The sequence below is a fragment of the Pan troglodytes genome, chromosome 16 (genome assembly GCF_028858775.2).
Source record: "Pan troglodytes isolate AG18354 chromosome 16, NHGRI_mPanTro3-v2.0_pri, whole genome shotgun sequence".
Lineage (NCBI taxonomy): Eukaryota > Metazoa > Chordata > Mammalia > Primates > Hominidae > Pan > Pan troglodytes.
In genome coordinates this window covers 55,759,330-55,772,075 of record NC_072414.2, presented here as the reverse complement: position 1 = coordinate 55,772,075, position 12,746 = coordinate 55,759,330, and the positions used below count along the sequence as shown (strand labels likewise).

Below are 12,746 nucleotides of genomic sequence, written 5' to 3'. Positions count from 1 at the left end.
ACCTCAATAGTGTGTTGGAAGGGATGGCATATAATTGAATAAAATAATCTTTTTTTTTTTTTTTTTTTTGAGATGGAGTCTCCCTCTGTCGCCAGGCTGGAGTGCAGTCGTGTGATCTCGGCTCACTGCAACCTCCACCTCCCGGGTTCGAGCGATTCTCCTGCCTCTGCCTCCCAAGTAGCTGGGACTACAGGCGCGCACCACCACTACTGGCTAATTTTTGTATTTTTATTAGAGACGGGGTTTCACCATGTTGGCAAGGATGGTCTCCATCTCTTGACCTCGTGATCCTCCCACCTCGACCTCCAGAAGTGCTGGGATTACAGACGTGAGCCACCGTGCCTGGCCTGAATAAAATCATCTTAAACTTTTGGGACTTGCCTTACCAGTCATCAGAACATTTATACATTTATAAGGCTATTGTAATCAAGTCACTGTTGTAAGAATAGACAAGTGGACCAGAATAGAGAATCCAGAAATAGATCCTATTAGTGGAAAAGTGAATTATTTTGTTGTTTAGATCTTCTGTTTTCTTATTTTTGTTCACTTGATCCATCTTGTACTAAGAGTGGTATATTCATGTCTCACGTTATTAGTGTTTCTATTTATGTTTCCTTGCATCTCCTGTAGTTTTTGCTTTATAAAAGCTGTGGCTGTGCTATTTTGTTTTAAAATAATGCCTGGCTAATTCTTTTGCTTTTTAAAGTAATTTCATCTCTTTGCTCGGAGGTCTTTAGGATTTTATCTTTATCTTTGAAATATAATAGTTTTACTAGGCTATTTCTTGGAGTTGATTGTCTGGGTTAATTTTCTCAAGTACCTTGTATGTTGATTCAGATATTTTTTCTATTTTAGAAAGTTTTCTTGCATTGTAGCTATAAAACCAGCTCTGTTTTTGTTTGTTTTGTATTTTTCTTCCTCACGTAATCCAATAATATGAATATTATTCTTTTTTCTTATCTTTTTCTAATTATTTCTCTCACCCTTTTTATTTTTCTTTATGTCATTGAGTCTACTCTTCCTTGAACACTTTTATAATTCATTCTTCATTGCTGAGATAATTTTGCCTCTTTCTTCATATTTCTTTCCTGAGTTCAATTACCTCTTTCCCTTTCTTTCTTCCTTTCCTTTTCTTCTTTTTCTTTCTTTTTGTCTATTTCTGCTTTCAGTTTTTGAATTTTTGATTCAGGATTTTTCATATCATAATATGTTTCAGTTTATTTAATTTTGTTTGGATTGTTAACTTACACTTTGCTTTGTTGTCATCAGGGAATTTCCCTCAATTGATAAATGTAAAATTTAATTTTGTTTTGTTTTCTGCAATAGCTCTGTATGCACTTGAGTTTTCTCATGTTCGTTTTTGTGGTATCGAGTATTTTATAATATTCTTAATTTAATTGCATTCTCTTCAGTCAATATAGCAAAGTCCAAATACAATAGCAGAAATTTTGTTTGTTTTACTTGAGGAAAGGGTTGTTCTGTCTTCAATTTTATGGGTCTATTTTGCCTTGCAGGACACTAAATATTTCCCCTTTTTCTTCTTTTACCCTTCACCACTCAGTTGTTAAAGCATGCTTCTCTTCCTTTTTGCTTTTTCTTTCCTCTGCATTTCAACAAATGCTTATTTAACACTTGTCTTTTTAAATTGCACCTGCTCTCTTAAACCGTGCCTTCTGCTTTAAATTAAATGTACTTTAAAATCTCTTCCCTGTAGTCTGTGCTCTGATCTGCCCAGATACTTTTCCAGTGTTTTCAGATACGGTGTGGATTTAATCTTTCTGGGAGTCACTCCAAATCATTTTTAGCCCCCTTCACTAGCCTTTCTCCTCTGTCTTTTCTGCAGTTTTTCTTAGTCTGCCTTTGTTTGCCACAAAGCCTTATGGCTGGATGGAGGTGAAAGCATGTACCCTGGATTGGTTGACTTTTTCTCTTTTTTATTTACAATTATTTGCTATTTTGGCATTCTGTATCTTCAAGTTATGCTACAGGTGTGGTTTGGTGTAGAATTTAATTTTTCCTTCTTGTTTTTCTTAAATTTTGGGCAGATAGCTATGCAGCTGCCATTGTCTTCAACTATGTAGAAGTCCTGGATTACTTAATAAATGGTGGTGGCATAACTAGCCTTCTACCTGGAAACAATAAAATTGGACTCAGCTTGTCCTATATAGAGTGTATTAAACTTCCAGATGAATGTAGAATTTATTTTAATTCCAGATGGACTAAAGACTCAGGTTTTTTAAAAAAAAATCTCAAGAATATCAAGGTGGTTTTGTATAGGTGATTACCTATATAATCTAGAATTCATGTGGAATCTGGGTGTGAGAGTGGGGCAGGGATACTCTTTTGACCAAGAATGGAAAACAGAAGCTATAAAATAAGAGATCTGTGTGTATGTAAAAGATAGATTTAGAAGAAATATTTGCAATGTTGAGGACAGACTGTGATAAAATACAAAAAACTTTTACAAGTTGACAAGATAACAAAATAGGAGAATGCATGAATAAATATTTCCCAGAAGAGCATATCCAGATGACCAACAAACGTAAGATGTTCAGATTTATTAGTAATCAGAGAAATACAAATTAGAGTAACAACATATCCCTATACAGCTATCAAACTGGCCAAATTTAAAACAGCAAAATTACATATGGCTTATGTGGGAAGGGATGGAGGTAAATAAGGCACTTTTATGTCCTCTGTACAATGCTGGTGTTTAATACCAAATGAAGTCAGGGTGGGATGGAGGATCATGATTTTCCCCCCTCTTAAGTGCATACTTTACAAATATCTTAGGAAGATGAATTAAGCATAGTAATCATAAACTTGTGAAGGCAAGTGTCATCAGATTTTATATTTAGAATTTACCAGGGCATAATGAGATATAAGAAACTCCTTTTAATTACTGTAGTCTGGGATCTTTATCATTGGAGTGCTTTCTTGAAGATCTGCCTGTGTCATGAAAATTAAATTCCGTTCAGTGATTGAGGTTTTTCTCTATTACCAGCTATTATAAGTGACATTCTGAGGACTTGCTTGAGAGACACCTTCCCTGCAATATTTTGTAATTAAAAATTTTGTGTATATATAAAAAATATATGTCAATGCATCTTATTTCTGATGCATTTCAAAATAAACTACAGATGTCTGTTTACTTCCCTCAAATATACTTCAGCTTGCATATCATTATTCAGTATTTGTTGAGGCAAAATTTACATGCAGTGAGATGTAAAAATCTCAAGTGCACTTTCACTGAGTTTTTTAATTTTTATTTTCTTATGTAGAGACGAGATCTCACTGTGTTGTCCAGGCAGGTCTCAAACTCCTGAGCTCAAGCAGTCCTCCTGCCTTGGCGTCCCTGAATGTTAGGATTATGGGCGTGAGCCACCGTGCCCAGCCCACTAGGTTTTAACAAATGCGCAACCTGTGTATTCCACACCAGTATTGAGACATAGAATATTATCTCAAGAAGTGTCCTCATGCTCCTCACAGTCAGTTCATGCTGTCACCCTCTAGAGGCAACCACTATTTTGATTGAAGTATTTTTATGGTCTTATGTTTTCTTTTGGATAAATCTTTAGAAGAGGAATTGTTGGGTCATAGGGTTAGATATATGTTTCGTTTTATGAGAAACTGCCAGCCACCTTTCCAAAGTGGGTGTTCCATTCTACAATTATGAGTCCCAGAGTTTTTGGCTCAGGGAACTAGAAGGATGGAGTTACCATTTATTGAGAGAAAGAAGTCTACAGGAGGGACAGGTTTGGATGGGGTGGTGGTACTGGTAGAATAGGAGCTCAGTTTTGGATATGTTAATTTTGAGATATCCAACCATAACCAAAACTGTTAGATAGCCATGTGGAGGGGCCAAGTAGGCAATTGTGTATATGAATTTGGATTTAGGGAGAAGGCCTGGGTTGGAGATAAAAAATTGGGAGTCATCAGCATGTAGAACCCACTGTTACACTGATAATGGAATCAGAACTGAATGGAAAAGGTACATCTGAAGAAATTACTGTTTTTTAAAATAAACTTTTTTTTTTTTTTGAGACGGAGTCTCGCTCTGTCACCCAGGCTGGAGTGCAGTGGCGCGATCTCGGCTCACTGCAACCTCCGCCTCCCAGGTTCAAGCGATTCTCCTGCCTCAGCCTCCCAAGTAGCTGGGACTAGAGGTATGTGCCACCATGCCTGGCTAATTTTTGTATTTTTAGTAGAGATGGGGTTTCATCATGTTGGCCAGGCTTGTCTTGAACTCCTGGCCTCAAGTGATCTGCCCACTTCCGCCTCCCAAAGTGTTGGGATTACAGGCGTGAGCCACCGCACCCGGCTGCATTTCACCAGTTTGAAATCATTAATTGTAATGTAAGATGAAAGTTTGGAAACATTTTATGAGTCCTCTGTATGTTTTTGACTGTTTTCTCTTCTCCCTTTGCAGGACTAATGGCTGAAGGATAAATCAACATGGCAACTATGATTCCACCAGTGAAGCTGAAATGGCTTGAACACTTGAACAGCTCCTGGATTACAGAGGACAGTGAATCTATTGCTACAAGAGAGGGAGTTGCTGTTCTGTATTCTAAACTGGTTAGCAATAAGGAAGTAGTACCTTTGCCCCAACAAGTTTTATGCCTCAAAGGACCACAGTTGCCAGACTTTGAACGTGAGTCTCTTTCAAGTGATGAGCAGGACCACTATTTGGATGCCCTTCTTAGCAGCCAGCTAGCATTGGCAAAGATGGTATGTTCAGATTCCCCATTTGCTGGGGCACTTAGAAAACGACTGCTTGTACTCCAGCGTGTCTTTTATGCACTTTCTAATAAATACCATGACAAAGGCAAGGTGAAGCAGCAGCAGCATTCTCCGGAGAGCAGTTCTGGTTCAGCAGATGTCCATTCTGTTAGTGAACGCCCCCGGTCAAGCACTGATGCACTTATAGAAATGGGTGTTCGAACTGGTCTAAGTTTATTATTTGCGCTTCTAAGACAAAGTTGGATGATGCCTGTGTCAGGACCTGGTCTCAGTCTTTGCAACGATGTCATTCATACTGCAATTGAAGTTGTGAGCTCTTTGCCACCATTATCATTAGCAAATGAAAGCAAGATTCCTCCTATGGGCTTGGACTGCTTATCGCAAGTAACAACATTTCTTAAAGGAGTCACTATTCCTAATTCTGGGGCAGACACTTTAGGTCGTAGATTAGCTTCTGAGTTGCTGCTTGGTTTGGCAGCTCAACGAGGCTCATTGCGATATCTTCTTGAATGGATAGAAATGGCTTTGGGGGCTTCAGCAGTTGTACACACCATGGAGAAAAGCAAACTACTCTCAAGCCAGGAAGGAATGATCAGCTTTGACTGCTTTATGACCATATTAATGCAGATGAGGCGTTCTTTGGTACGTACTATAAGTGTCAACTTTAAAGTTCATAATAGTTTTTGGAAAAGTCAATGCAGTTTTTAATGAATTGGTGGTAATAGTGAATGGTTTGAGACTTTTGGTGATTGTTGAGTTAATTAAATATTTCATATACTTGGAGTGAAGAAACTTATGCATGTTGATAATATATGGTTGGTACAGTGTTAAGACTACTGCATCAGGAGTCAGGTTTATTGTTTTAGCTTTGTGGATTCTCATGTGAACTAGGGAAATTCATCTAACTTTATGTTTTAGCTAACTTATGAAAAATGTGAGATTTTGGCTAGTGATCAGGAGGTCTTTAGAAAAAAAAACCTCTTATTTTCATCTTTCCCAATTTATATTAAACATTTACTATATGCCAAGTACTATTCTACGCCTTGGGGCAACAGCCTTGAGGATACAGTTTCCGCCCCCATGGAGCTAACAGCCTAGTAGAGGAGTCAGATAATAAATATATAATTTCAGGTAGTGAAAATTTCTAAGAAGAAAAATAGGGAAAGGGAATAGAGACTGGTAGACTTAGGACAGAGGTTGGGAGGTGAAAAGTTGCTGTTTTAGTTAATGTGGTCAGGGAATGACTCTCTGAGTTGTGACATTAAAGTAGAGACCAGAATGAAGGGAAGTGATGAGCTAAGGAAAGATCTGTGAAGAGCCTGTTGTCAGAGGAAATAATTATTTGACTATCATAACCTTGGATACAACATTAAAGAATAAATAATAAAATAGTGTAGTATAATCAATTTCAAGAATTTGTAAGACTGAAATATACCTTTGTGAAAACCAAGAATAAAAATTCAAATGTTAAAATACAAATTTAGGCTGGGTGCGGTGTCTCATGCCTGTAATCCCAGCACTTTGGGAAGCTCAGGAGGGTGGATCACTTGAGGCCAGGAGTTCGAAACCAGCCTGGCCAGCATGGTGAAACCCCATCTCTAATAAAAATACAAAAATTATCCAGGTGTGGTTGTGCACACCTGTAATCCTAGCTACTTGGGAGGCTGAGGCAGGAGAATTGCTTGAACCCAGGAGACGGAGGTTGCAGTGAGCAGAGATCATGCCTCCTGGGCAACAGAGCGAGAATCTGTCTCAAAAATAAAATAAAATAAAAAATAAAATACAAATTTAAAATATTAAGACTCAAACACTTAAAAGCTGACTTAATTTTAATTAGGTTACATTGATCAAGTCTTTTTTTTTTTTTTTTTTTTTTTTTTGAGACGGAGTCTAGCTCTGTCACCCAGGCGGGAGTGCAGTGGTGTGATCTCCACTCACTGCAACCTCTGCCTCCTGGGTTCAAGTGATTCTCCTGCCTCAGCCTCCCGAGTAGCTGGGATTACAGGTGTGCACTACCATGCCCGGCTAATTTTTGTACTTTTAGTAGAGACGGGGTTTCACCATGTTGACCATAGCTGGTCTGGAACTCCTGACCTCAGGTGATCTGCCCACCTTGGCCTCCCACACTGCTGGGATTACAGGTGTGAGCCACCACACCCGGCCTACATTGATTAGTCTTTTCGGTATCCTTTGTTACCAGATGTCAACCAACAAATCTATTTAGTTAAAATAACTAAAAATGTCACTTATAAATGATATATGTATATTTCAAGTCTCCCCCTACCCCCAACAAGTAGAAAGCTTTTGGACAGGAGTGTCTCATAAAATCCAATTATGTTGAATTTATTTTCAAACCAGGGACATTTAAGTTTTCACCTACTTTTTGCATTTATGAACTAAATGGTAAATATTGGGTCATTTTTTACAATTTTATCATAGGTAAGTACTTGGGGATTTTAGATCATAAGATCTATGAAAATTTGAATTTCTTACTGTTACATAAAAATAAGTAAGAAAAGCATGCCGTGCTTTGTTTGGGATATGGAATGTTGACATGGGTTCTGTGTTCTTCACTTGAGGTGCCCAGGGATGCAATGATGTAATAATTAGGAAAGGCTTTAGGGACCAGCTGTGGGAGGCGTGTAGGCCTCTTTGTGTTTTCTTATTCAATATTCAAATCCTCTCATTTGCACATGTTTTTCTAACTTTGTTTTCTGATTCTTAATACTTTCTGGTAACATCCTCTTATGTTATACTCCTTTCAAGTCTGTAAAGTGATTTATTGACCTAAAATAATATATTTAATATATATATATAAAAACAATAAAATAATGTATTTATGGTCACGTTAATATTTCTGTAAGAAGTCACTTAATTCCTCATTTTACGGGTTATTTATTTTGCATTACCTTTGTTACAAAAAAGATATTAATCATTGCACAATATAGTTATATGATTAAATGTTTGCCATTGGTGTGTTTGAACAAAATGCTAGTTACCTTGAGGCAGAAGCCTCTTCCTCGAGGACCTTACCTTCTAAGGCCTTATTCTATAATATTGCTCCTTAATGGGAAGAGGGTACCCCAGAAAATAGATTTCTTTTCTCAGTGTCCATTTAGCCTCATTGTCTAGGCTTGTATGCATATTTGATAATTGACTGGATAGTTTAAATATTTTTCCTTTTTCCTTTTTTTTTTTTTTGAGATGGAGTTTTGCTCTTGTTGCCCAGGCTGGAGTGTAGTGGCGTGATCTTGGCTCACTGCAACCTCCGCCTCCCGGGTTCAAGTGATTCTCCGGCCTCAGCCTCCCAAGTAACTGGGACTACAGGCACCCGCCACCATGCCCAGCTAATTTTGTTTTTGTATTTTTAGTAGAGATGGGGTTTCCATGAAGGCCTACCTTAAAGTAGATCTAAAATAATTTTTTTTTTAACTGCTGGATTTCCAGTTTTCTTTCTACTTGGCCTCTCATTCCCAGACAAAATAGCAAATTCACTAGTCAGGGAGGTGCCTCCCTCCTTCCTCTCTAAAGCCATGCCCTATAATGTAGCTCCTTATTGGGGCAGAGATGCCTCTAAAAAACTAGATTGCTGGCCAGGCGTGGTGGCTTACACCTGTAATCCCAGCACTTTGGGAGGCCGAGGCGGGCAGATCACCTGAGGTCAGGAATTTTGAGACAAGCCTGGCCAACGTGGTGAAACCCTGTCTCTATTAAAAATAAAAAAATTAGCCAGGCATGGTGGCAGGTGCCTGTAATCCCAGCTACTCGGGAGGCTGAGGCAGGGAGAATCGCTTGAACCTGGGAGGTGGAGGTTGCAGTGAGCTGAGATTGCGCCATTGCACTCCAGCCTGGGTGACAGACCAAGACTGTCTCAAAAAAAAAACAAAACAAAACTAGATTGCTTTTCTCAGAATTCTAGATCTATTCTGGGGAAGAATATGTGTTTGACTTAATTTAGCTCTCTCAAAGCCACCTCAGGCCTACATTAGATTGAATTTTAATTAAATCTCAGCTTGGTTTTAGGGGAAAGGAATGGTTATTAAACTGAATTATATATTTGTTATTTCTTCTTGCACAGTCAGTGATAGTATCTGATGTTTTTGGTCTCCAGAACCCGTGTTTCTTTTCTTTTCTTTTTTTTTTGAGGTAGAGTCTTGCTCTGCCGCCCAGGCTGGAGTGCAATGGTGTGAACTTGGCTCACTGCAACCTCTGCCTCCTGGGTTCAAGCTATTCTCGTGCCTCAGCCTCCCCAGTAGCTGGGTTTACAGGCGCTCGCTATCATGCCTGGCTAATTTTTGTATTTTTAGTAGAGACGGGGTTTCACCATGTTGGCTAGGCTGGTCTCGAACCCCTAACCTCAGGTGATCTACCTGCCTCGGCCTTCCACAGTGCTGGGATTATAGGCGTAAGCCACCGTGCCCAGCCTAGAACCCATGTTTCTTACACTTTACTGTTGTATGAGAACTAGGAAGTTTGTAGAGCCTCTTCTGATACACTAGACCCCAACCTGACCTGATCCTCCCTGTCCTGAATTTCTCTATCCTTGAGTAACTGGGCCAGAACTTATCTCCCAGCTATAAGTTAGAGGGAGAGACACATAACCATCTATTGAGTATCTGGTACAAGACCTAACAAAAATAAGTTCAATCGGTAAATTGTATTTACTTGTGTGATTCTTAATCTCTGCTGCCCACACATATGTAATGAATTTGGTGGGAACACACAATATATTCATTAACTTATATGAGAATAGGGAAGTAATCTCAGTGTACATCTTCAAATTATAAAAAATAACCATATGTACGCCATTGACCTTTGATGCCACTAGGTGTTTACTGTGCATAGTGTGCCAGATACTGCTAGGCACTGGGTTAAAAAGATGAATAAGCTTTGTAGCATCCATGTCTTTAGACAGCCCACAGTGTAATGAAAGAGGGATGCACAGACATTTCAAATTAATGATAATGGGCTATAGTAGAAGTCTGTACTGGGAGGAGATGATGGGATGAAAGAAGAGGGCGGGAGGCAAAGGGACAGAAAATGTCTTACGGAGGAAGTACCCCTGAGGTTAGTTGAAAAGTAGGAGGGTTTTGCCAGCAATTGTGAGGTGTGTGTGTCAGGGGAGCTGGAGAAGTTTTCAGATGAGAGGCTCACAAAGCGATTGAGGTGTGGGGAGAGCAAGCCCCAGGATGTATGGAATGGAATGAGATGAGATTGAGGCTGCAAGCTAGGCAGGGCCCTGTATCCCATGCTATAGGCTTTGGGGACTTGATCCCATATGTAATGTGGAGTTATTGAAGCAATTTTGAGTAAAAACAGCCAGAACGGAAGGAAATATACTCCATCTAATCTTATGTCTTTGAATATCTTAAGCAGACAAATGTGAGGGGAAAAAAATTGTCATTTTGTATGGTAGATAAGAGGAAGGTAACTAAAGACCTGTGAAACAAAAACATTTATTTTTTTTATTTTTTAAGACAGAGAGTCTTGCTCTGATGCCCAGGCTGGAGTGCAGTGGCATAATCTTGGCTCACTGCAACTTCCACCTCCCGGGTTCAAGCGATTCTCCTGCCTCAGCTTCCCAAGTAGCTGGGATTACAGGTCCCCGCCACCATGACTGGCTAATTTTTTAAAATTTTTAGTAGAGATGGGGCTTCACCATGTTGGCCAGGCTGGTCACGAACTCCTGACCTCAGATGATCTGCCTGCCTTAGTCTCCGAAAGTGCTGAGATTACAGGCGTGAGCCACCACACCGGGCCCCAAAATTTATTTTAATTTCGACTTTATTTTTGGACCATTGAACTTTCTATCATGTTGAGAATGTGAACAAATGAAGTTATACATTTAATGGGCTATATTTTTCAAAATTTATTTTCTCTAAAAATGCCCAGCTTTAGCCCTGTTTTTTTTTGGAAACAGAGTCTCACTCTGTCACCCAGTCTGGAGTGCAGTGGCAAGATCTCGGCTCACTGCAGCTCCCGCCTCCCAGGTTCAAGCAGTTCTCCCTGCCTCAGCCTCATGAGTAGCTGGGATTACAGGCGCCCGCCACCACACCTGGCTGATTTTTGTATTTTTTAGTAGAGACGGGGTTTTGCCATGTTGGCCAGGCTGGTTTTGAACTCCTGACCTCAGGTGATCCACCTGCATAGGCCTCCCAAAGTGCTGGGATTACAGGCGTGAACCACTGTGCCCGGCCTGTGTAGAATGAGTTTTAGGTGTGTCTTCAATCGTAACTGACTGAAGCTGGAGTAGACTTATCCTTAAATACTGACTTTTTTGGTGAGAAATTAACAACAGTCATTACAGTGTTTGTAGGATATTTTGTTGGTTTGGGATTGTTAAATTTGGCAGTAATTTATTAAAGGCTCCCAGTATTTTCTCTTCTTTCTCAATATATATACATAATGCAAAATAATAATTATTGCTATCAGTTTTGAGATCTTACTATGTAGTGGGAACTGTGCTAAGCATGTTTTACACATAATTCCAGTTAATTATGTAACAGCTCTAAATGTTGTGGGCATCATTCCCATCTCAGGATGAGACCCTTTCAGTAAGAGCCAGTAAGGGATGGAGCCTAGATTTAAACCCAAGTTTATCACTAAAAACTTTATGCTGTTTTCAGCATTTTTCTCCATACTGTAGAAAGGCATAAAAGAGGGATCATGATGGCCCTGGTGCCAGCTCCTAGAAAGGTACATCAGTCTACTCCTTACCTGTTTTTGTTTTGGTGATCACTAGAGTTGGCTTTTAGATAACGAAGCCACAGATCACAATTGCGATTTTTCTCAGAAATGCTTCACAGCTAACTAGGGAATTTGGAGAGGTTGCAACCAAGTATTTGTTGTTGTAGCAACACATTGTATGTCTAGGGACTAGTTACTTTTAAACACTTAGCTTCTGATATGATTCCATACCTGAGTCTGGACTCTGAAGCCTTACTACTCAAAGTGTGAGCCACAGACAATAGCACTGGCATCACCTACATTTGTTAGAAATGCAGAATCTTAGGCTTCTTCTATACTTACTGATTAGGATCAGTATTTTAACAAGATCACCAGGTAATTCGTGTCAACATTGAAATTTGAGAAGCAACATCCTAAATAATTAAAAAGAAAAACTGACTTGGCAGCAGCAGGTTAATAGCAGATGACCCAGCAATAAGAGAAACAGTCAAATAGAATCAGAGATCTGAAGACGATGAGCAATGTACTATGATTGGAAGGCTCTGATTAGCTATCATAGTTATTGAAAGCTATCTGAGAAGTGAGGGATTTGGAACAGCTGAAGAGAATAATTAATAATGATTATTAATGGGGTGGGGCGATAACGGAGACTATGACAACAGGAAGCTTTACATAGTAAATTTATAAAGATCTTGGAGAAAAGGAAGCTGTATGAAGAGACTGAAGATTAAACTTCTCTGCAGCTTTGCTGGGGTGAGGAGAGTGGTGTGAAAGTCATTCACATGGACTTCATGATAGCAGCTTTTGAAGGCAGAGGGGGAACTTGTTAGATGACAAAAAAGTTCTGCCATGTAATACTCAGCTCTTCGGAGAACTCTCCAAAGTGATTGACATTTCATTGATTTGAGGGTAGCAAGATATTTGCTGTTTTGTTTTGTTTTTGAGACGGAGCCTCGCTCTTGTTTCCCAGGCTGGAGTGCAGTGGGGCGATCTCGGCTGACTGCAACCTCCGCCTCCTGGGTTCAAGTGATTCTCCTGCCCCAGCCTCCCCGGTAGCTGGGACTACAGGTGCCCGCCACCACGCCCGGCTAATTTTTTGTATTTTTAATAGAGATGGGGTTTCAGCATGGTCAGGCTGGTCTCCAACTCCTGACCTCAGATGATCCACCCGCCTCGGCCTCCCAAAGTGCTGGGGATATTTGCTGTTTTTATTTAAAAGTATTATTTACTGTTTATCTGCCCAGTAGATACAGATTGATGAAAATTTCACCATTGTTTTATTTACCTGATGGAATAGAAAGAGGACAGATGAATAT

General features: G+C 39.6%; 1 protein-coding gene across 28 annotated transcripts in view; it reads left to right on the top strand.

The window, feature by feature from the left end:
* The window catches only part of HERC1 (HECT and RLD domain containing E3 ubiquitin protein ligase family member 1), a 285,017-nt gene that overhangs the window by 113,300 nt on the left and 158,971 nt on the right, over positions 1-12,746 (top strand). For all 28 annotated transcript variants that reach the window (XR_010151727.1, XM_054667631.2, XM_054667632.1 and 25 more), the window contains exon 2: positions 4,430-5,385. Coding sequence is in view for 27 of the 28 variants with exons in the window: in XM_054667631.2 (XP_054523606.1) it covers positions 4,456-5,385 (930 nt within the window). In the remaining variant the exon portion in view is untranslated. The remainder of the gene's footprint in view (positions 1-4,429; positions 5,386-12,746) is intronic.